The 22942-nt window shown below is 42.9% G+C and overlaps 1 protein-coding gene across 3 annotated transcripts in view; it reads left to right on the top strand.

Annotated features, from left to right (window-relative positions):
• rgs19 (regulator of G protein signaling 19) overlaps nucleotides 1-22942 on the top strand; it is a 141804-nt gene that overhangs the window by 56319 nt on the left and 62543 nt on the right. The window contains exons 1-2 of one of the 3 annotated variants that reach the window (XM_041205135.1): nucleotides 22000-22078; nucleotides 22174-22307. The exons of 1 other annotated variant lie outside the window; for it this stretch is intronic. In XM_041205135.1, coding sequence (XP_041061069.1) covers nucleotides 22076-22078; nucleotides 22174-22307 — 137 coding nt within the window. In that variant the 5' untranslated portion in view covers nucleotides 22000-22075. Of the gene's footprint in view, nucleotides 1-21999; nucleotides 22079-22173; nucleotides 22308-22942 lie in introns of those variants that run through there. One more of the 3 variants, XM_041205137.1, reaches the window with a different exon arrangement.

Raw genomic sequence — 22942 nt, 5'->3', positions numbered from 1 at the left:
CAGCATCAGTAGAGTAGGGCCGGGAGGAGGAGCAGCAGAGGTTCCCTCTCACACCTGAGAGCCCTGAAGTCTCCCCAGTGTCACACCATCTCTGCCAGGCAGGCACCAGCACAGATACTAGCACCTCGGTGGGAACTAGAACATCGGTTAGTGTCCCAGGGCATAGTGCTGAGGGCACTTCACAGCCACTGGAGGAGTTGGCAAAGAGAGAGAGTGCCCTCGGCGCCAGCAGCCAGAGAACTGTAGGGGACCAGGCACATGCTTAATTGGTGCCTTATGATGTGACTCTAAAGTCATCCGCAACACAGCAAACGCAGGAAATGAGGCCGGTTGTGCAGGAGCATCTTGGGGAGATACATGAGGCTATGCTTGGCTTGGTGTCCGTGGTGGAGGAGTCTACGTGGAATATTGCTGAAGCAATAAGCCTCATGTCCAAGTGCCATGCGTCCTCCATGAAGAAAGCAGTGAATCTCATGGAGAGGCTCCTTCAGGAGACCCATCAGGGCTTTCTGGGGATGTGCTCGGACAAGCAAGCCCTCCCATCAGCATTGACCTCAGCTGGTCAGTGCCAGTGTGGGAGATTGTCTGGGCACCAAGTTTCCCAGCTTGGTGCCCATCCATCAACCATGAGCAGGGAGCGACGTCACATCGACGCAGCAGCTGCCTGTCGTCTCTGCGGGCTCCTTTCAGGGCGCTCTGGATGAGGGCAGCAGCTCCTCCGCCCCTTTGCCAGTGACTGTTACATCCGGTGAGGTTGCAATGACTAGGGAGCTGGCAGCTCCCTCTCAGGCGGGCCCAGCACAGGCTCCACGGGCCAGAGGACAGCCGCCAAGGTCATCGAGGCCAACAGGACAAGAGAGTCAGTAGGCTGTCTCAGATGCCACTCCCAGCAATGGGGCAGCACCAAAACATAGCACCCGAAAATGTAAATATAAGGCACCTTAGGCACACCGCGTGTTTATCATTGGTGCTTTTGTATTGGCCCGAGGTGAGATCTTTATGAGTTGGTATGAGTTTTAATGCCTTTCTCATTTTGCTTCATTAAGTTTCTTTGGTTGTAATATTAAATTGAGACATGTGACCATGGCTGAGGGTGCCTCTTCTTCTGCAGGAGGATAGTTTCCAATAATGTAATGAGTGTTTTGTGGGACATTCAGCTTTATTAACAAGGACCTTGGTTAATGTTCCGAACCAGACAGATTTTGCACTTAGGTCTTGAATGTGGAACCTACAGCCAAAGCTTGTCCTGATGGTCCATATGGGGTGTGCTAGCTGAAGGTTCATTGGATTAAAGCCTCCCAGGTGTCCCTGCCTCTCTGACGCTGCCTGGGTCAGCATCTACCCCCTCAGCATTTGACTATGTGTGCTCATCCTTGGACTCACTGCTGGACTCATCTTGTGCAGCTCCCACCACTGCATCTATGTCTTCATCGTCCAGTTTCCCCCCTTTCCAGCACAAGATTGTGGAGAGCACAGCATGCAATCACTATCAGCGACACACGATCTGAGGGCTGCTGGAGTGCACCCCCTGAGCGGTCTAGGCATTGGAAGCATCTTTGAGAAGACTGATGATTCCACCACAGCCCTTGTGGAGGCGTGGCTCCTATTGTACCACTGCTCAGCTTCTGTTCTTGGATGGCAGAGAGGAGTCATGAGCCACCTTCTGAGGGGATAGCTCTTGTCACCCAGCAGCCAACCATCCAGCCGGGCTGGAGCACTGAAGAGCACCAACACCTGGGAATGTCTGAGGATGTAGGCATCTTGGGAACTGCCTGGGTACCTTGCACAGACTTGTAAAATCTGCATCCTGTGATCACACACTATCTGCACATTCATGGAGTGGAAGCCCTTCCTGTTGATGAAGGCACTGGGCTCACCTGCTGGCGCCTTGATGACCACATGTGTGCAGTCTATAGCACCCTGGACACGGGCGAAGCCAGCAATGGCTGCGAAGCCTCTGGCTCACTGTGTCTGGCTTGCCTGGTCCCAACCGATATGGATGAAGGTCAATTTACACCTGAAAAGAGCATCTATAACCTGCTTGACACAAGTGTGGACAGCTGATTGGGAGACACAGCAGAGATCACCCACCGACTTCTGGAAGAAGCCAGAGGCAGAGAAATTGAGGGAAGCTGTGACCTTTAGAGCTACTGGCATGGGGTGTCCACCCACACAGTTCGTGGAGATCTCAGGCCCAATCATCTGACAGATATAGTTAACTGTCTCCCTTGAGAGACTGAGCCTCATTCGGCATTGCACCTCAGACATATTGAGGTAGCTGCTTTGCCGCCTGTATACCCTGGCAACAGGATAGTGGAATCTTCTGCGGCCTTTTCTGCCTTGGACTACCTCTTGGCCCTGTGCCCCTTCTGCCTGTGCCTGACCTCCCAAAGGTGGCTCCCCTGGAGGCTGAATGTGCACTCCTGGCCTCCTCCCCTTTCTAGTCTTCCCTTCCTCCTCAGAGGAGGTGACTCCAATGGACTGGTCAGCTCCTATTCCCAGGCTAAGGGAAGGCTCCCCGAAATTTGCAGGCCCAAAAAATGTTCCTCACTGCAGAATGTTGACCTGAAGATTGTGAGTCCAGACCAAGCAGCTGGTATGTGTTTTGAAATATTGCAGGTCACACAGGCAAGTATCAGTAACATTGAAACATCAATATTTGACAGAGCACACTCACATCCCCACTGAGCCCTCTTATCCCGCCGTGGATGAGGTTTATACAAATGTGTCCTACCCGCCTGCCCAATACGCCCGTGCGCCGACCCGAAGATTACACGGGCACCAAAAACTCCCCGTCAATTGGCTCCTCAAGGGCCTTAAGTGGCTGGTTAATTAATGGAGGGCGCGTATCGGAAATCAACACATGCCCACCCAACAAAATATCGCGATGACGCGCAGTGACATCGGGACGCTCATCTGACATCACCACGGTCATTTTACGTATGTGCGTGCGGGGCTCATCCCCACATGCCAATGGGAAAATTCTGCCCCTAGTATCTGTAGCATTCTGCTTTTCAAAAGAAAATACGCGTTCATGCTGAACACCTTAAAACCATTTGTATGCTTTCCTTACGAATATACTGTATGAATTAGGAGCAGGAGTAGGCCATTCAGATCCTCAAGCCTGCTCAGCTGTTCAATAAGATCATGGCTGATCTGATTGAGGCCTCAATTCCACATTCCGCCTACTCCCGATAACCTTTGACTGCCTTGTTAGTCAAGAAACTGTCTATGTCTGCCTTAAAAGTATTCAATGACCCTGCCTCCATCACTGTCTGGGGAAGAGAGTTCCAAAGATTCACAACCATCTGAGAGAAAAAATGTCTTCTCATCTCCATCTTGAATGGGAGGCCCCTTATTTTTAAACCGTGTCCCCTAATTCTACTCTCCCCCACAAATGGAAACATCCTTTCAGCATTCACCCTGTCAAGTCCTCTCAGGATCTTATGCAGTCAATGAGATCACCTCTCCACCTTCTAAACTCCAATGGATACCAGCCCCACCTGTCCAACTTTTCCTCATAAGATAACCCTCCATCCCAGGTATCGGTTGAGTGAACCTTCTCTGAACTACATTTAACACATTTATACCCTTTCTTAAATAAGGAGACCAAAACTGCACACAGTACTCTAGATATGGTCTCACCAATGGCCTGTACAACTGTAGCAAAACATCCCTACTTTTACATTCCATTTCCCTTTCAATAAATAACAACATTCCATTTGTCTTCCTAATCACTTGCTGTATCTGCATACTACCTTTTCCTGATTCATGTATCAGGACACCTAAATCCCTTGGTACCTGAGAACTCTGTAACCTATCTCTGTTTAAATAATCTGTTGCTTTTCTATCCTTCCTGCCAAAGTGGACAAGTTCACATTTTCCCACATCATACTCCATCTGTCAAATTTTTGCCCACTCATTTAACCGATCTATGTCCCTTTGCAAAATCCTTATGTCCTCTTCACAATTCACTTTGCTACCTTCTTTGTGTCCTCAGCAAATTTAGCAACTATACATTCAGTCCCTTCATCCAAGTCATTGATGTAAATTGTAAATAGTTGAGGCCCCATCACTGATCCCAGTGGTGCTCCACTTGTCACGTCTTGCCTACCCAAAAATGACCCATTTATCCCTACTCTCTGCTTCCTGTTGGGTACCAATTCTCTATCCATGCTAATATCCCTATGTCATGAGCTCTTATTTTGCATAGAAACCTTTGATGTATGCCTTCTGGAAATCCAAATATAGCACATCCACAGGTTCACCTTTATCCATGTTGCTTGTTACTTCCTCAAAGAACTCCATTAAATTAGGCAAACATGATATCCCTTTCACAAAACCATGTTGACTCCACTTGATTGATTGGGATTTTCTAAGTGCCCCACTATAACTTACTTAATAATAGACTCCAGCAAATTCCCTATGACAGATGTAAGCGAACTGGCTTGTTGCTTTCTGCTTTCTGCCTCCTTCCTTTCTTGAATAGAAGAGTTACATATGCTATTTTAAAATTGGATGGGACCTTTCCTGAATCTAGGGAATTTTGGAAAATTAAAACCAATGCATCTACTATTTTGGCAGCCTCTTCTCATAAGGCCCCAGGACAAATCCACCAGGACCCAGGGCTTGTGAAATTTTAGTTCGAATAATTTGCTCAGTACCCTTTCCCTGGTGATTGTAATTGTTTTAAGTTCCTCCCTCCCTTTCACCATTGGATTCACAATTATTTCTGGGGTGTTATTTACATTCTCTATGATGCAGATGCAAAATAGCTGTTCAATTCATTTGCGATTTCCTGATTTTCCATTATTAATTCCCCATTCTCATTCTCTGGAGGACCAACACTCACTTTAGTTATTATTTTCCTTTTTAAATACCTGTAGAAATTCTTACTATTTGTTCTTATATTTCTAGCTAACTTTCTCTCGTACTCTAATTTCTCTCTCCCTATTAATCTTTTCGTCATTCCTTGCCGTTCTTTATAATCAGTCCAATCTTCTGACCCTTATGGAATTATACACTTTTTCTTTCATCTTTAACTTCTTTAGTTAGCCACATATGGCGTGTTCTTACCTTAGAGTCTTGCTTTCTCATTGCAATGTATTTTTTCTGAGTATTCTAAAATATCTGCCACTGCATCTCTACTGACCTAACCCTTAACCCAATTTCCCAGCTCACTTTAGTCAGCTCTCTCTTCATGCCCTCATAATTTCCCTTATTTAAGTTTAAAACACTTAGATCTTAGATCCACTCCTCTCTACCTAAAACTGAATGTGAAATTCAATCATATTATAATCACTGCTACCTAGGGGCACCTTCACCATGAGGTCATTAATTAATCCTGTCTCATTACCAGATCTAGCATAGCCTGTTGTCTGTTTGGTGCTAAAGCATGTGCTCTGAGAAACTGTCCTGAAAACGTTCTACGAACTTATCATCAAGGCTATGTTTGCCAATCTGATTTGCCCAATCTGTATGTAGATTAAAATCACCCATGATTACATCCATACCTTTCTCACAAGCTCACATTATTTCTTCCTGAATATCCCGTACTACAGTGTGGCTACTGTCAGGGAGCCTATAAACCACTCCCACAAGTGACTTCTTAACTTTACTATTTCTCGTCGCTACCCAGTTGATTCAAGATTTTGATCTCCAGAACTAAGGTCATCCCCCTCTAGGGTATCATCTTGAATTAAATGAGCTACCCCTCCACCTTTTCCTAGCCTCCTGTCCTTCCTAAATATCATGGATCCTTGAATGTTCAGGTCCCAGTCCTTGTCATTCTGCAACCATGTCTCTGTAAAGACTATCAGATCACACATATGTATTTCAATTTATGCTGTCAGTTCATCTGTTTTGTTATGAATGCTATGCGTATTCAGTTACAGAGCCGTTAGTTCTGTCTTTTACTTTTTTTTGTAACCTCTAGCCTTATCTGCTGATGCCTTCTTAGATATGTACACTCTGTCCTTTCCTGCCATGCTTTGATCAGCATTTCCCTTATTCCTCCATTGCTCTTTTGCCTTATCTACTCTATTTAATTACCAAACTTGATCCCTTGCCCCCACTATTTCGTTTAAAGCCCTTCCTACTGCCCTGGTTACACAACTCGCCAGAACACTTGTCCCAGCATGGTTCAGGTGAAGACTGTCCCAACAGTACATCTTCCACTTTCTCTAGTATTGGTGCCAGTGCCATGAATTGAAACCCATTTTTCCACAACAATCTTTGAGCCTACGCCAATTTGCTCATGGCTCAGGTAGTAATTGAGAGACTATTACCTTTGAGGTTATGCTTTTTAATTTATCCCCTAACTGCTCATACTCCCTAAGCAGAACCACTTTCCCAATTTGATTGCCTAGATACCATATTTCTGGTACTGTGGGTGCTGTTCGTGTCCACAACAGTATCTGCACCATGTGCATTTTTCTGATGTTGGCTGCACCGGGTGACATTCTGTGCAGATTGTTAGTGTGGATGACACTAGCAACAACTTATATTTATGTAGTGCCATGTAATAATCTAACATTTAATGCAGCTTTATGACAAGTATTGTAATATAAGGCTACATGATCTTAATATCCAATAGCAGAGTAGCATGGGCTACCTCTATGTGGGGGCATCTTGAGTTAGTCACTGATGAGTGGAGACAGAGATTTATATTGTGATTGCAGAGGTGTAGCTGCTGAGTTTAGTTTGTAAATAAAGAGCATGTGTTTATTCTAATAACAATCTCTGGATGTTCTCTGTCTCTATACCAACTCAGTCACCCCGAAAAAACACGCAACCTGGATCCTTTAGCCCCTGGTAACCAAGGGCACTGGATCCAAAATGCCTTTAATGTATTAAGAACATTGCAGAGCACTTCACAGGAGCATCATAAAGAAATATTTGACTTTGGGACACATAAGGCAAAATCAAGGACAGATGGTCAAAAGCTGGGTCGAAAAGATAGGTTTTAAGGAGCATCTTAGAGGAAGAAAGAAGGAACAGAGGTGGACAGCATTAGGGAGGGTCTTCCAGAGCTAAGTCCTAGGCAGCTGAAGGCACAGCCACCAATAGTAGAGCAATTAAATATATATAAGTCATAGTTGAAAGAGATTGTGGGCTGTGATATGAGCAATATGTGATGTTACTGGTTCAAGGATATGGCATTTGCTGATGCATTCACTCATTTAAGTGATTACTCATGTGAGATCATTAAACTACTTGCAGCTCACTATCCAGTTCCTCAGGGCTAGACTATTGTTGGATCCATTGCCCTTGGTTTGTAATGGCTAAAGGATCCAGGTTGCACGCTTGTTTCCGGGTGACCGAGTTGGTACAAGGACAGAGAACATCTGGAGATTGTTAAACACATGCTGTTTATTTACAACTAAACTCTGCAGCTACACTTGTGCGCTCACAAAATAAAACTCTGTCTCCACTCATCAGTGACTCAAGACTTTCTCACATAGAGGTAGCCCATGTTACTCTGCTATTGGATATTAAGATCATGTGACCTTACATTACAATACTTGTCTTAAAGGTGAAGTACATATCAGTTTACTACATCCCTCCTCCTTTACTGAAAAAAAATGTTACAATTTTTCAATATATCAAGTTATTTACACAGATCAATTATTTACAAAGTCAGTCTCTCTTGGGTGGGGGTGGGGTGGGGGGGGGGGGGCGGAGGTGGGTGGTGGGTGGGGGGTGGGTGGGTGCGCGTTCCTAATGCATGTAGAATGTCTCAGCTCCACAGCTTCTGAAGTTTGCTTTGGAAGCTCCCTTACTGTGGTTGTCTGGGCATCTGGTTCATTCAACAGGTACCTGTAAATTTGTTTCTTCAAATCTTTCAGGTACACAGTTAGCCCTTCAAATACATTAGTACTTGGTGGAGTTCTTTCAACAGGGAATGTTGATTCAGTCTCGAACACTGGTGGAATCACTTCTGGATATTTGGTTTCTTCACATCATATGTGATCCACACGTCTCCTTGTTATTCGATTTCTGACTGTCACATGGTAGGAAAGAGGTCCCATTACGGCACTTGTTTCACCGAACAACCATGCTGGTCATTCTCTAAAATTTTTCATAAATATCTTCACTCCTACATCAAATGTTCTGTCCCGACTATGACAATCATCTCCAATTTTCTGACTTTCCTGCCTTCTTTCTACCTTCCTCCCAAGTTTGTCATGATTAGGCTCAGTCTCAGCCGGAGACGGCGCGTCATCTGCTATTCCACAGGTGTGACACCTGTTGTCAAATGAGGGGCGGTTCTATATTGGAAAAGAAATCGTGCTAGTCACTATTGAATCTCCAGATAATTTCTTCATGCCAGATTTGAACCAGGAAGTCCAACAACGAGTTGAATTCCTGGGGAGTTGGAACATCCTCATCTTTTACTTGCAGGGGTGAACGACTGAATGCATCTGCGTTTGCAATTTGACTTTCAGATCTATGAATAAAAGTATACTCATAAGCTGCTATGATCAATGCCCATCCTTGTACTCTCACTGAGGCTATAGGAGGTAAAGCCTTGACTTTACTGAATAGTCCTAATAATGGCTGTGGTCCGTTATGATAGTAAAATGATGACCATGTACGTAATGATGAAACATCTTAACACTGAAAATGATTGCCAGGCCTTCTTTTTCAATGTGTGAGTATTTTTCCTTTGCAGTACTAAGTGTTCTGGACACATATCCTATAGTTTGTTCTGATCCATCATCCATTCGATGGGAAAGCACTGCTCCCACTCCATAGGTGCATCACATGTTAATATCAACTCTTTCTTTGGATCAAAATGTACAAGAAGTGTAGAATATTGTAGCAACTGAATCACTTTTGTAAAAGCTTCTTCTTGTGTTGCTATGACCATCTCTGTTTTTTCTTGAGTAAGTAATACAGCGGTTCCACTTCTATTGACAAATTAGGCAAGGAGCGTCCATAGTAATTGATCATTCCCAAGAATGATTTCAGTTCAGATGTATTCTTTGGCGCTGGGGCTTCTTTAATGGCTTTCACTTTTTCTTCAACTGGATGTAGGCTTTGTGAGTCTACCTTGTGACCTAGGTAAGTTACCTCTTTTGCTTGGAATGTGCACTTTTCCTTTTTCAGTCTCACTCCAACCTGTGAAAAACATTTCAGAACTTCTTCCAAGTTGATCAAATGTTCCTTTTCAGTGAGTCCAGTCACAAGAATATCATCCAAATAAACTACAACCTGGGGCAATCCCTGCAGTAAACTTTCCAGTGCTCTTTGGAGTATGACACAAGCAAAAGATATGCCAAATGGTAAACAGGTGTATTGGTACAATCCCTTATGTGTATTTATGGTGACAAGCTTCCAGGATGCCTTCTCTGATTCCATTTGCTGGCAGGCATGACTCAAATATAACTTGGTGCAGACCTTGCCACCTGCCAGTTTTGTCCAAGAAGACTAGGTCCCTCACCTGCTACTACCATCAAGAATAATTTCACTGTTTGACCTCCGTAGTGTATTGTGACTTTACATATACCCTTGACTTGTACGTCTTCTCCTGGTAAGTTTTAAATTTTTCATCAGTTTCTTTTAAATTCAGCTTACTTTCTCCATGATTCAGGTATTTGAAAGTATGCTCACCAGTCACCGTAGTGGCTGCTCCAATGTCCACTTCCATTCTGAGAAGCTTCTCATTCACTCTTATGGTTACATAGCTAGGCTCCATTCTCCCTATCTTAAAATTATATAGCAAATATATATCAGCATTTATTTCTTAAGGCTTTTCAACACTGTTTATCTCATTGAGGTTCTTTGTCTGAAAGTCTGCCTGATTCTATCTTCACAATGTCTCATGAGGTGTCCATTTCAATGGCAGAAGAAACATTCAATTGTATTAAACTGCTTTTCATTACAGGGTTGCCTGCTTCCACCTCTGTCACAATAATGCCATGTTTTTGCTGCTGGGTTTTCCCTTTTAATTTGTCTGCTCGCAGTGGCTGCACTGCTCAGCATTTTCGCGCTCTTTTTGTTTGAGGCTTCCTACCCAGCATGGAGGACCGCGCCATTTTGCGCTCCTCAAATGGCTTCTGAGTCTCGCACTGCACTTCCATTGCCAGAGCGATTTCCGATGCCTTCTGAAAATCTGTATTTATTTCAGCCAGTAATCTCTTCTGAATTGCATACCAAACGATCTCTCAGCATATCCTTGATAGAAGTATCAAAATCACAATATTCAGTTAATTGCTTCAGGCTTGCCACATAGCAAGCGGCTATCTCCCCCGCAGATCTGTTTCTTGAGTTAAATTTAAGCCGTTGCATCATCACTGTCGGCTAGGGCAGGTAATGATTCGTTACGAGGTTCACAAAATTATCAGAAATTTTCAAGCCTGGGGCACGGGGCACCATCAGAATCTGAATTAGTCCATATGTCTTACTCCCACACGTGGACAGAAGCCCCGTGGGCCTGTTCTCCTCCCCCACAATGTTGTTCGCCTGGAAGAAGAACGCGAATAGTGAGACCAGTCGTCTGAGGTTGGATCAAAAGGTTCTACTCTTCCAAACTGTGGCCTGCTCTGAAGGAATCACTTCAATGCTCAGAAGGAAGTTTTCTTTTACTTACGATTACAGAGCGAGGTATGGACCGATTTCAGTTCTTCTTTTTATGCACTTTTTTACCTTGTTTTTTCCATGGTTTTTCATGCTTTTACTCTCGTCGACAGTTTGTTGGACCCAGTGCCCTTGGTTTGTTGGGGCTGAAGGATCCAGGTCACACGTTTGTTTCAGGGTGACCGAGTTGATATGGAGAACATCCGGAGATCGTTAGAATGAACACATGCTCTTTATTTACAAACTAAACTCAGCAGCTACACTTGTGTGTTCACAACAGAAAAATCTGTCTTCACTCATCAGTGACTAACTCAAGGCTCTCTCACATAGAGGTAGCCCATTTTACTCTGCCTTTGGATATTAAGATCATGTGACCTTACATTACAATATTTCTCTTAAAGGTATATCACATATCAAATTGCTACGACAATTGACATTGATTGTGTCAGTGATCTGTTCCCACTACTGTGCAGTGTCTATCTGAAGAGCCTTCAGATCCCCTGAGGGCTCTCTTCCTGTCCATCACCTGCAGCAAAGCCTCAGTGTGCATCAGAGAACCTTGGAGCCTACTCTCCATCATATTGTGCCATTCTTATCTCTTTCTCAGGAGAAAAGCATTGTTAGAATGACTTCCAGAACCTGATCCAGTCAGAATGCATCTTCTCTTTAGTTCTATGAAGAGCCATCCAGACTCAAAACGTTAACTGTGTTCCTCTCCGCAGATGCTGTCAGACCTGCTGAGCTTTTCCAGCTATTTTTGTTTTTGTTCCTCTTTGAGAGGTGCAGACTGGTTTTAAGTGGCGGAGTCTAGCTTGAACTCATGTTAGCTTCTCATCATTTTGCACCCCCTGCTCAGAGGGTGCCCCCAATAGCTGTTTAGTGCTGGCTGCACACTGCAATCGTAAATAACCAGGCAGCATGATGTTTGGAAGCAACAGACGTGGCGTAATTATGCATCATGACCCTTGTACTGTTTTGCAGCTTTATTGAATTTTATGTTCTGCCTTTTTAAAATTCATTCATGGGATGTGGGCTTCACTGACTGGGCCAGCATTTATTGCCCATCCCTAGTTGCTCTTGAGAAGGTGGTGGTGAGCTGCCTTCTTGATCCTCTGCAGTCCATGTGGTGTAGGTACACCCACAATGCTGTTAGGAAGGGAGTTCCAGGATTTTGACCCAGTGACAGTGAAGGAACGGCGATATATTTCCAAGTCAGGATGTGAGTGACTTGGAGGAGAACTTCCAGCTGCCCTTGTCCTTCGAGATGGTAGTGGTTGTGGGTTTGGAAGATGCTGTTGATGGAGCCTTGGTGAATTCCTGCAGTGCATCTTGGAGATGGTACACACTGCTGCTACTATGTCAATGGTGGAGGAATTGAATGTCTGTGGACGTGGTGCCAGTCAAGCAGGCTGCTTTGTCCTGGACGGTGTCAAGCTTCTTGAGTGTGGCCTTCTTCTTCAATACGTTGTCATGGGAATCCTTTGCTCTTCTTCAATACATTGTCATGGGACTTTTTTACATGCACCTGCAGAGAAAATCATGGGAGCTGACTCATCCAGGCAAGTGGGGAGTATTCCATCACACTCCTGACTTGTGCCTTGTAGATGGTGGACAGGCTTTGGGGAGTCAGGAGGCGAGTGACTCATCACAAGATTCCTAGCCCCTGACCTGCTCTTATAGCCACAGTATTTATATGGCTAGTTTCTGGTCAATGGTAACCCCCCCCACCTCCCCCACAGGATGTTGATAGTGAGGAATTCAGTGCTGACAATGCCATTGAACAGCAAGGGGCGATGGTTGGATTCTCACTTGATGGAGATGGTCACTGCCTGACACTTATTCAGCACGAATGTTGCTTACCACTTGTCAGTCCAAGCCTGAATATTGTCCAGGTCTTGCTGCATTTGGACTACATCCTCAAAGTTCATTGTGTGAAGCTGAATTGTAGTTGTTACATGGATAAATGTGACAGCTAAATTGCACACAGCAAGGTCAGGTTCCACATGCCGCAAATCATCGAATTATTAGATAATTAATTTTTGGTGATGGTGCTTAAAGGAAGACATGTTGCCTAGGACTGCAAGAGAATCCTTTGCTCTTCTTCAATACATTGTCATGGGAATCCTTTGCTCTTTTTCAAAACATTGACATAGGAATCCTTTACTCTTCTTCAGTACATTGTCATGGGACTTTTTGTCATACACCTGCAGAGAAAATCATGGCCTTGTTTGACCTGTCGCTAGAAAGATGGCAATTTCAACAGTACAGCATTTTCTCCTGCTGTGGCAGCCTCAATAATGTCTTCATGTTGTCAATAGCACTCTAAGCCATAATTTCCAATTCCGTGGTATGTGTAACCAATTGAGACTAGTATTAATAATAATTGAGTATTAGATATTGATCATATGAGAATGTAAAGCATTGTGGCATATTGATAGAAACAAATGCCTTGATGTGAATTCATGTAGGAATGGTTCACTGACTCCTTTGTAGAAAGAGGGCATTAAAATCAGTTTTATCAGGATATGTCATGCTGCGGGAAGGGAAAAACAAATAAATTGCTTTGATTCCTTTCCATTCAGCCATAGGAGCCCTGTGCTGACACGAATTTGATTTCCATATTTTGCATGCTTAAGCATATATAAGTTATATAACAATTAAATACTGGGGGTAAAAATCTAATCTATCTACTAATCCATTTTCAACTATAATTTAGCCATCCTGAATATAAATTCCAATTGAAAGTTAGGTTTATTCAATCAATTTGAGTACCTAACTTTTGAATTCAGATCGTGGAAATCAAGGACTTTTGTTTCAATCTTTCAAGTCACGTGAAGATGAAATTGAAATTTAAAAGCATACAATAAATACAAAAAAATTATTATGGACCAGAAATAAATTGAGACTATACAGAAACCTGCTTCAAATCTTTAATGGTGCGATATTTTTCAGGTGCTCTGAAGTGTAGTACAGTGATCGCAAAGAGAGTTGCTGAATTGGTGTTTTGTCCACTTCTGTGCTTTTCCGTACCAAAGCTAATGTTGCAGATTAAATCCGGTGGAGGCGGGAAAGTCAGCATAATCCCTGCTGAATGGTGGGTCGGGTGAACACACGCAACTTCTGCTTTTCGACTCATAGATTAAGCATCAGCGAGGAGCTTGGCGAATCTCATAGCAGGGCCGGCAGGAAGTCTCCCGCCCCAGCGTGACCTCATGAGGTCGAAGGTCCTGGCGCCATTTTTAAAGGGCGCCTGGACAGAGTCCTTGCAGAGAAGCCAGCAGATGAAAGCAACCACATCCTGGAACATACAAAGATGCCTCTAGCATTGCCTTTTGCTCATCTTGAGATAAGAGCAATGCCAGAGATAGACCCAGGGTCAGGCCAGTGCTCGCCATTGCATTGGTCCATGCCTGCCAGCCTCTTGACCTTCTAGAGGTCCTGCTGCCTCTTGAGCTCAGGCCTTGGCACAGCATTTGCTAACGGCACTTCAGTGAAGTTATGCGAGGACCCCAAGAAGGAGAAAGGAACATCTACTCACCTCAAAGTCATGGAAGGGGTGAAACTCACCAGGTGCACGCCATCTATATACAGTCTTAAAAATGAAAGTTCTAAATTCTCGCTGGTGGAGGACAAATTTAATTCTGGTAGGTGGCCTTTCAATTAGCATGCATGAGATGAAAATTAATACACATGGAGTTCCTGACATTGTCGGGAAAGTCAGCCCGTCTTCGCATAGTTTATCCTGCTGTCGGGAATCAGATTTTTCAACGGCCGCCTGATTAAGTGCCCCTGCCTGCTAGGAGCAGAAAATTCTATCCATTTTTTTTTTGGCCAAAAAGATCCCCTGTGTGTTTATTTATATTTCAAGTCTTTTAAAACAATACTATTTTTAGGAAATTGTTTGGAGGACCTTTTTCCACAAGCTTACTCTAACCGTGCTGAAATGCCACCATCAATTTTCATTTTGTGTTGCATTCTCACGATAGAAATAACACTTACCTCAGAGTTAAGGACAGTTCCTGTCTTTGGCTGGAAGTCTGTAGCGGTCTCCTACAGAACCACATCTCTTCACTGTACATCAATGATTTGGACATAGGGCTAGGATTAGTGGCATTCAGATTTGCAGAAAATGCTAAAACAGAATATACAGTAGATAATTCTGAAGATCAAAAGAAGCTTTGAGGGAATATTCATAAGATGGCAGAAGATGGAAGTGGTACAAGTTGGTAATAAATAAAATAATTAAGCATTGAAATTATGCATATGAAACGCTGGCTGTTATAGAGATGTAGAGGCCATTGGAGATTCAGATTTACAAGAAGCACCTGAGGTGAATAAAAAGCTACTGCACAAATTTATGGTAAGACTCATTGAATATAAAAATTGGAATGTCATGTTGAATTTATGTAACACTGCAGTTGGAGCGTGCAACTTTCAGCTCTGCACTTTAGGAAGAATGTTGGAGCAGTTAGAGGATGGAATCGAAATTCTCTAGGGTTTTGAAATACAAATATGAAGGAAGATTTGAAAAATTTAGAACAGAGGTGATATAGATTGATTTGATAGATTTGCTTAAAGTTATGAAGGTTTTAAGGGTCTAGAATTAGGGGATATGGTGATAAGATTATGTAAGTTTGTGTGTTAGAATTGCATTGGGTATAAATTATTAGGGCAGAATTTTCCCCCACCTGTTGGGGAGCGTGTGCGTGGAGGCGACCCTCCAATCGGCACCCCCGATCGGGGGAGTCCTGCCATTTTATGTGGGCAGGCCAATTAAGGTCCGCCCAGCGTGACATCCGCACAGAAGGACTGTGCGCTCCCTGTGGAATGCCTAAACCCGAGAGTGCACTCATTTGCGCATGTGCATGAAAGAGCGCACTCATCTCCCTGAGGCAAAGTGCTGCCTCAGGGAGATCGTCTCTACCGTAAAAAATATTAAAAATAGAAAAAAAATCCCTGACATGTCCCCTCATGTGACACTGTCACATAAGTTGGGACATGTCCATAACTTTTAAAAACTCTTTAATTACATTTTTTAAAACCTACATGAAACGCATCCCACCCGTGGATGAGGTTTCATGCTTTTTCTAATGCCCGCCAGGGCTCCTGAACTGCCCGCCAACCTTAAGGTTGGATGGGCAGGTCCGTTAATTACTTAAATGACTCTGTCAATGGCCTCAGATCGGTGGGCGCACAGCTGAATTTGCTGAACCCCTGCCTACCTGAAAATTTAAATGGGGCGCAGTGACATCGGGAGTTCCACCCGACATCACCGCATGTCATTTTACCCGTCGGTGAGCGGGCCCCACACCCTGCTCGCCAACAGGAGCTCGTCGACAGGAACATCCTGGCCTTAGTCATTGTGTCCTTAGTGTTGCACTGAAATGGTGACACACTTTACCTTCTCATGCCTTGTGGTGGGGCTTTCATTGTAAAAATGTTATCAACACTAAATGTAAGTAATTAAATTGTTATTAGTGCAGTGTCCTTTATTAAGATTATTTGACACTGTTTTTGAAAGTGAACGCTGAAATACAGCTGACATTTCAGAGAGAATCTTCCTGCCTTTGAAATCTTTCTGACTTTGGCATCAAATACAGGTCATGAGCCCTATGGTGTTGGATGCCCAAAGAGCATTGACATCTTCCCAGATGTGGTCAATTAAGAAGCCAGCTCTGGGAGCGCCATTGGCAGACCAGGGAATCGGCAGGCCCAGTTGGAGGGCCTGCACTGACATCCTGCCAGCAGCCCCATCAAGAGAGGTGGCAGACAGAAGAATGTCTGGTGAGGCAGAGAGGAGACTGCAAGGGCACCACAAGATGGAGGCGCCCTTTGAAATTTTATGACATTTTTAAAAGAATATTGTGGCCTCAGCTGCCAGGTCATCTGGGTAGAAGGCTTCTAGAAGGATGGATTTAAATGAGGTGCTATTGGTGTTCAGCCTGCTGCTGGGAGGTTATTTCTGAGTAAGTGCCACTTGATAGCGCTAGTGACACACTTGAAAGAACACTGAAGAAAATCTCCCTGGTGTCCTGCCTATATTGATTCCTCAAGTAACATCATTAATGCATATTATCTGAATATTATCACACTGCCATTGCTATTTGTGGGAGCTTGCTGTGAACAAATTGAATGCTGCATTTCATGTGTTGAGGCAGACAGAGTGCAGATGAGGAAGCTGAATGTAGACTTGGAGTTTGGTGAGTGGGTGAGTTTAAAGTGTTAATTATGTTCCTAAATTGTGTCTTGAATTCTAATCTAGCCTGTAATTAGCACTAGCTGGAACATACTGTGTAAGCAGGCTAAGTTCTATTTTTCTTGCAGCTTAGATAGGGTGAACCCATTCTCTTCTGTGAGAGCAGAGTAGTTAATTAGCTAACTGATTGAATCTGGTTCTCTAGCCCCAGTTCAGTTGGCTATGAATATAGGCCTCTTTAGTGCAACTGAGGAAACTGAGTGCAGAATTGGAGTTTGGTGAGTAGGGGAGTTTGATGAAAGAAGGTTTGTTTCCTTTTTCTATCTTCCTCACTCTGTTGAAACTGGTTCTTGCTCTAGTACAGGGAAAAGAGCTAGCCGTTTGGTGAGTATCTGGTGAGTGTTTAAGGTCGATTTATTTCTAAGGTTTAAAAATAGTACAGATATTGGTGGTAAGTTTAATAAAATATATAAAAAAACAACATAAATAAGTGAATAACATAATTAAGTAATTATTTAAAACACGTTAAGGATGGCAGGACAGATGATGCATCATGTCTGTGGCATGCGGGAGCTCCTGAATAACATTATGATCCAGGGCAAACACACCTGCAGTAAGTGTTTGTGGCCTGAGGAGCTTCGGCTTAAGGTCATTGAGCTGGGAGGCTGAGCTGCAGACATTGCAACACATGAGGGAGGGGGAAAGTTACCTGGATGCTTTATACCAGGAGGCAATCACACCACTTAGGATAGGGTCTTCTGATTTGGTCAGGGACAGGAGGGTATGACAGTGAGGCAGGTAAGGGGACCCAGAGGGCAGGAATGCAAGAATGTGAGCCTCCGTAATTGTCCAATAAGTCTGAGGTTCTCTCAGCGTGTTTGAATGAGAGTGGGAGCTGCAGCATGGCTGAAGAAACTGACAATGGCATTGTGGTACAGAAAGCCATTCAAGTGGGCGGAGTGAATAGGAATGTAGTGGCAGTAGGGGACAGTATAGTGAGGGGGATTGACACAGTTCCCTGTAGCTAAGAGCGAGAGTCAAAATGGCTGTGGTGCCTGCCCGGTGCCATGGTTCGGGACATCTGCTCAGGGATGGAGAGGAACTTGCAGTGGTAAGGGGAGGATCCAGTTGTCATGGTCCACATCAGTACCAATGACATCGGTAGAACTAAGAAAGAAATTCTGCATAGAGAATATGAGCGCTATGTACTAAATTGAAAAGCAGAACCTCAAAGGTTATAATCTCTGGATTATTACCTCAGCCTTGTGCAAATTGATATAGAGTACATAAAATTAGAGAGATGAACATGTAGTTCAAAGACTAGTGTGGGAGAAGCGGGTCCTGGTTTATGGGGCACTGGAGCCAGTACTGGGCAAAGTGGGGGCTGTACCATTGGGATGGTCTGCACCTGAACCAGGCTGGAACCAGTGTTCTTGCGAACTGCATAACTAGGGAAGTAGAGAGTGTTTTAACCAAAGTACCAGGGGCAAGGGATGAAACATGGGAAGATTTGGTATATCAAAGAGTAAAGACAAGGTAAGAGAGGAAAATAGTAATATATAGTAAATAGTAATATAATAGTAACAGTGATAGGGTGGGAGAATGGCAGGAAGGAACAGAGAGAAAAAAACCTAAGAATGCACCCAGAATCAAGACTAGATGTCACAAAGATAACAATAAGACAAAACTTAAGGCTCTATATCTGAATGCACGTAGCATTCATAACAAGGTAATCATTGAAGTAAATAAATATGATCTAATAGCCATTACGGAGATGTGGCTGCAGGATGACAAGGATTGGGTCCTGAATATTGAGGGGTATATGACCTTCAAGAAGAATAAGAAGCTAGGTAAATGTGAAGGACTAGCACTGTTAATCAAGGATGGCATTTGTGCAATAGTTAGAGATGAACCTGGTTCAGGGGATCAGGATGTAGAATTGGTTTGGGTGGAGATGAGGAATAGTAGGGGAAAGAAGTCACTAGTGGGTGTGGTCTACAGGTCCCTAACAGTAACCACAATTTAGGACAAAGTATACAAAAATAAATATTAGGTACTTGTGATAAAGGGATGGCAATAATCATGGATGACTTTAATTTACATGTAAACTGAAAAAATCAGATTGGCAGCTGTAACCTGGATGAGAAGTTCATAGAATGCTTTTGAGATAGTTTCTTAGAGCAACACATTCTGGAACCAACCAGAGAGCAGGTTATATTTGACTTGGTATTATGTAATATGACAGGATTAATTAATGACCTCAGGGTAAAGGCACCCCTAGGTAGCAGTGAACACAATTTGATTGAATTTTACATCCAGCACAAAAGGGAGAAGAGTGGGTCTAAGACTAGCATTTTAAACTTAAATAAGGACAGCAAAGTGGGCATATTAGCAGAGCTAGCTGAAGTTAACTAGGAGGTGATGCTAGGGGATAGGTCAATAGAGTAACAGTACAGACATTTCAAGGGATTTTTCAGAATACTCAGAATCATAAGTATATTCCTATTATAAAGAAAATTTTAAAGGGAGGGCCCACCATCATGGCTAACTAAAGAAGTTAGAGGAAGCATCCCAAATTTAAGAAAAAAGCATATAACTGCACAAAGGTGAGTGACTGGTGAGATGATTAGTCAGAATATAAAGAACAGCAGAGAATGACTAAAAGGTTAATCAGGAAACAGAAATCAGAGTATGAGAGGAAGCTAGCTAGAAATGTAAAAACTGATAGCAAGAGTTTCTACAGGCATTTAAAAAGGAAAAGAGTAAGTAAAGTGACTGTTGGTCCTCTAGAGAGTGAGAATGAGTAATTAATAATAGATAATAAGGAAATGGCGTGTGGAAGGAACAAATATTTTGCTTCTATCTTCATTATAGAGGATACAAAAACATTCCAATAATAGCTGTAAATCAGGAGGTGGAAGGGAGAGAGGAACTTGGTGAAATTGCAATCACTAGGGGAGTAGTACTGAGCAAACTGATGGAGCTGCGGGCTGACAAGTCTCCGGGACCAGATGGACTTCATCCTAGGGTCTTAAAAGAGGTGGCTAATGAGGTAGTAGATGCATTGCTGCTAATTTTCCATAATTTCCTAGATTCTGGAAAGGTTCCATCACATATAACCCCTCTATTCAAGAAGGGAGACAGACAGAAAACAGGAAGCTGTAGGCCAGTTAGCTTGACGTCTGTTGTGGGGAAGCTGTTAGATCCGATCATTAAAGAGTTTATAACTGGGCATTTAGAAAAACACAAGGTAATTGGGAAGAGCCAGCATGGCTTTGTGAAAGGGAAATCATGTTTAACCAATTTATTGCAGTTCTTTGAAGGACTAACATGCTGTGGATAAAGGGGTGCCTGTAGACGTTCTGTACTTAGATTTCCAGAAGGCATTTGATCAGATGCCACATGAAAGGTTACTGTGGAAAATAAAAGCTTATGGTGTAGGGTGTAACATATTAACCTGGATAGAGGATTGGCTGGCTTGCAGAAAACAGAGTATACATAAATGATTCTTTGATTGGCAGGATGTGACTAGTGGAGTGCCGCAAGGGTCTGTGCTGAGGCCTTAACTTTTTGCAATTTACATCAATGACTAAGATGAAAGGAGCAAAGGCATGGTAGCCAAATTTACAGAAGACAGAAAGATAGGTAAGAAAGTATGAAGAAGACATAAGGAATTTGCAGATGGATATACATAATTTGAGTGAGTGGGCAAAAATCTGGCAGATGGAGTAAAATGTGGGAAAATGTGAAGTTGTTCACTTTGGTCAGAAAAATAAAAAAGCAAAGTATTACTTAAACCAAGAACAACTGCAGAATTCTGAGATGCAGATGGATCTAGGTGTTCTCGTGCATGAGTCACAAAAAGCAGGTACAATAATTAAGAAGTCAAATGGAACGCCATCCTTTATTATGAGAGGAATTAAACATAAAATTAAGAATGTTATGCTTGTGTTATACAGGGCATTGTTGAGACCATATCCCGAATACTGTGTGCAGATTTGATCTCCATATTTCAGGAAGGATGCAAATGCATTGGAGGTGGTTCAGAGAGGTTTACTAGATTGATGCCTGGAATAAGTGGGTTGTCTTATGAGGGTAGGTTGGACAGGTTGGGGGTTGTTTCCATTGCAGTTTAGAAGAGTGATGGGTGATTTGATTGAAGTATATAAGATCTTGACTTGTCTTGACAAGGTGGACCTAGAAAGGATGTTTCCTCTTGTGGGTGAGTCCAGAACTAGAAGGCACTCTTTTAAAATTAGGAGTCACCCTTATAGGACAGAGGTGAGGAGAACCTTTTTTCTCAGAGGCTTGTGTGACTTTGGAACTCTCTGCCTCCGAAGGCAGTAGAAGCAGGGTCACTGAATATTTTTAAGGCAGAGTTAGATAGATTATTTTTTAGGCAAGGGAATCAAACGTTATCAGGAGTCGATGGGAATATAGATCTTGAAACAGAAACAAATCAGTCATGATCTTATTGCATGGGGGAGCAGGCTGGAGGGGCCGAATGGCCCACTTCTGCTCCTATTTCATATGTTCATACAACATTGACTGCACTTCAAAAGTACTTCATTAGTTGTGATGTCTTGAGGTTGTAAAAAGTGCTGTGTAAATAAGTGTTTCTCTGAGTTGACATTCACTGACTAAATTATTAGTCATTGTTGCCCAAAGTAATTCCAAGGAATGCAAATGACCTAACTCTCATTTAAGCTGAGTGGCCATGAATATGAGCTGGATCCCCCGCTGCTAATTGTAATGCACGGTTGTAACAGACCTTTCCGGTCTGGGCTTGAGTCAGGGCCATGGACAGATCTGCGACCAACCTCCTTTAAGCCACGCACCCACCTTCCAAATCAAGGGTATGTCAGGTGGAGTTCCTGGGATTTTGCAGGGAGTTCCACCCTTCCTGCCCTTGACAAGCTTCAGTGGAACTAACAGCAGTTGAGGCTTAGTTTCTCTTTGAGGCCCTCTGAAGGCTGCAAATATTTACTAAAGCAAAGCCTATATCCACAGTTCCTTCAGGGTTTCTGGCAATCCTCTGCTTAAATAATGGCAGAATCTGAGAGAACCCCATTCTACCCCGTATTCTGTAACAAAGGGTACATTTTTGTATCAGTTTTCTTTATATAATGAAAATATCTTATTGTTCAGTTACTACAGACAGCATTCACTAGAATGTGTACTCCAATTGTATTGCAGTGAGGAAGAAAATATCATATGATAGCACAGGAAAATGCTTACTACACCACAGGAAGCAGGAAGTTGTCTCAGAAGCTCTTTGTGGATTTTTAAAAATGTGCAATGGTTGGAAATTAATTTGCTCTGGTGTGTTAAAAAAGGAATTTATAGCATACGTTCAAATAGTTCAGTGTTTCCGAACTCTATATTTCTTATTTTAGTGTGCAAGATCTGAACAGAGTGAGAAGAAGCAGCAGATGTCGCAGAATGAGAACGCCACCACAACGCAATCTGCACGCAACCATAGATCAAATACATGCTGTTTCTGCTGGTGCTGTTGCTGCAGCTGCTCATGGTATGTACTTTTGTATGTTAATTGGCCTGTAGTGTAAGTAAATGTTTGTGATACAGATTCTAACATCTAAGAAAATGTATAAAGATTCTAAAGAATGGTAAACTTCAGTTTGAATTACTTGCAGTCTGCTTTTATCATTCAAAAGGTCGAACTTCTATTTCTTTTATGACTTTTATGTAACATCTTTCAATCTTTCATCTCCTCAGAATATCCCAACACACTTCACAGACTATTAATTTCTTTTGAAATGTAGTCCCTGTTTAGTAGACAAACAGGACAGATAATTTGCTTGTAGCAAGGCCTCACAAAAAACAATTATGATAAACAACATATTAATCTACTTCTGGTGATGTTGCTTGAAGGGCCAATGTTGGCTAGGGTGTTGGAAGAACTTTCTGCTCTTTTCAAATAGTGCCATGAAACCCTTTAAGCACATCTGAACAAGCAGGTCATGGCACTCCCAACAGTGTAGTGAACCAAATTATTATATTTTCTCTGAAAACGAATAATTGCATTTTAGCAAACACTTTTAACCTTTTTTCTTTTCATGGTGAATATTCTTTATTCCTATAAAACACATTCGGCATGTAAGTATGGAATGTGTGCACAGATTTTTGAATTAATTCATGATTAGA

Source organism: Carcharodon carcharias, chromosome 14, assembly GCF_017639515.1.
Source record: "Carcharodon carcharias isolate sCarCar2 chromosome 14, sCarCar2.pri, whole genome shotgun sequence".
Lineage (NCBI taxonomy): Eukaryota > Metazoa > Chordata > Chondrichthyes > Lamniformes > Lamnidae > Carcharodon > Carcharodon carcharias.
The sequence above is the reverse complement of the archived record's forward strand: the minus strand, read 5'-3'. Positions and strand labels throughout refer to the sequence as shown.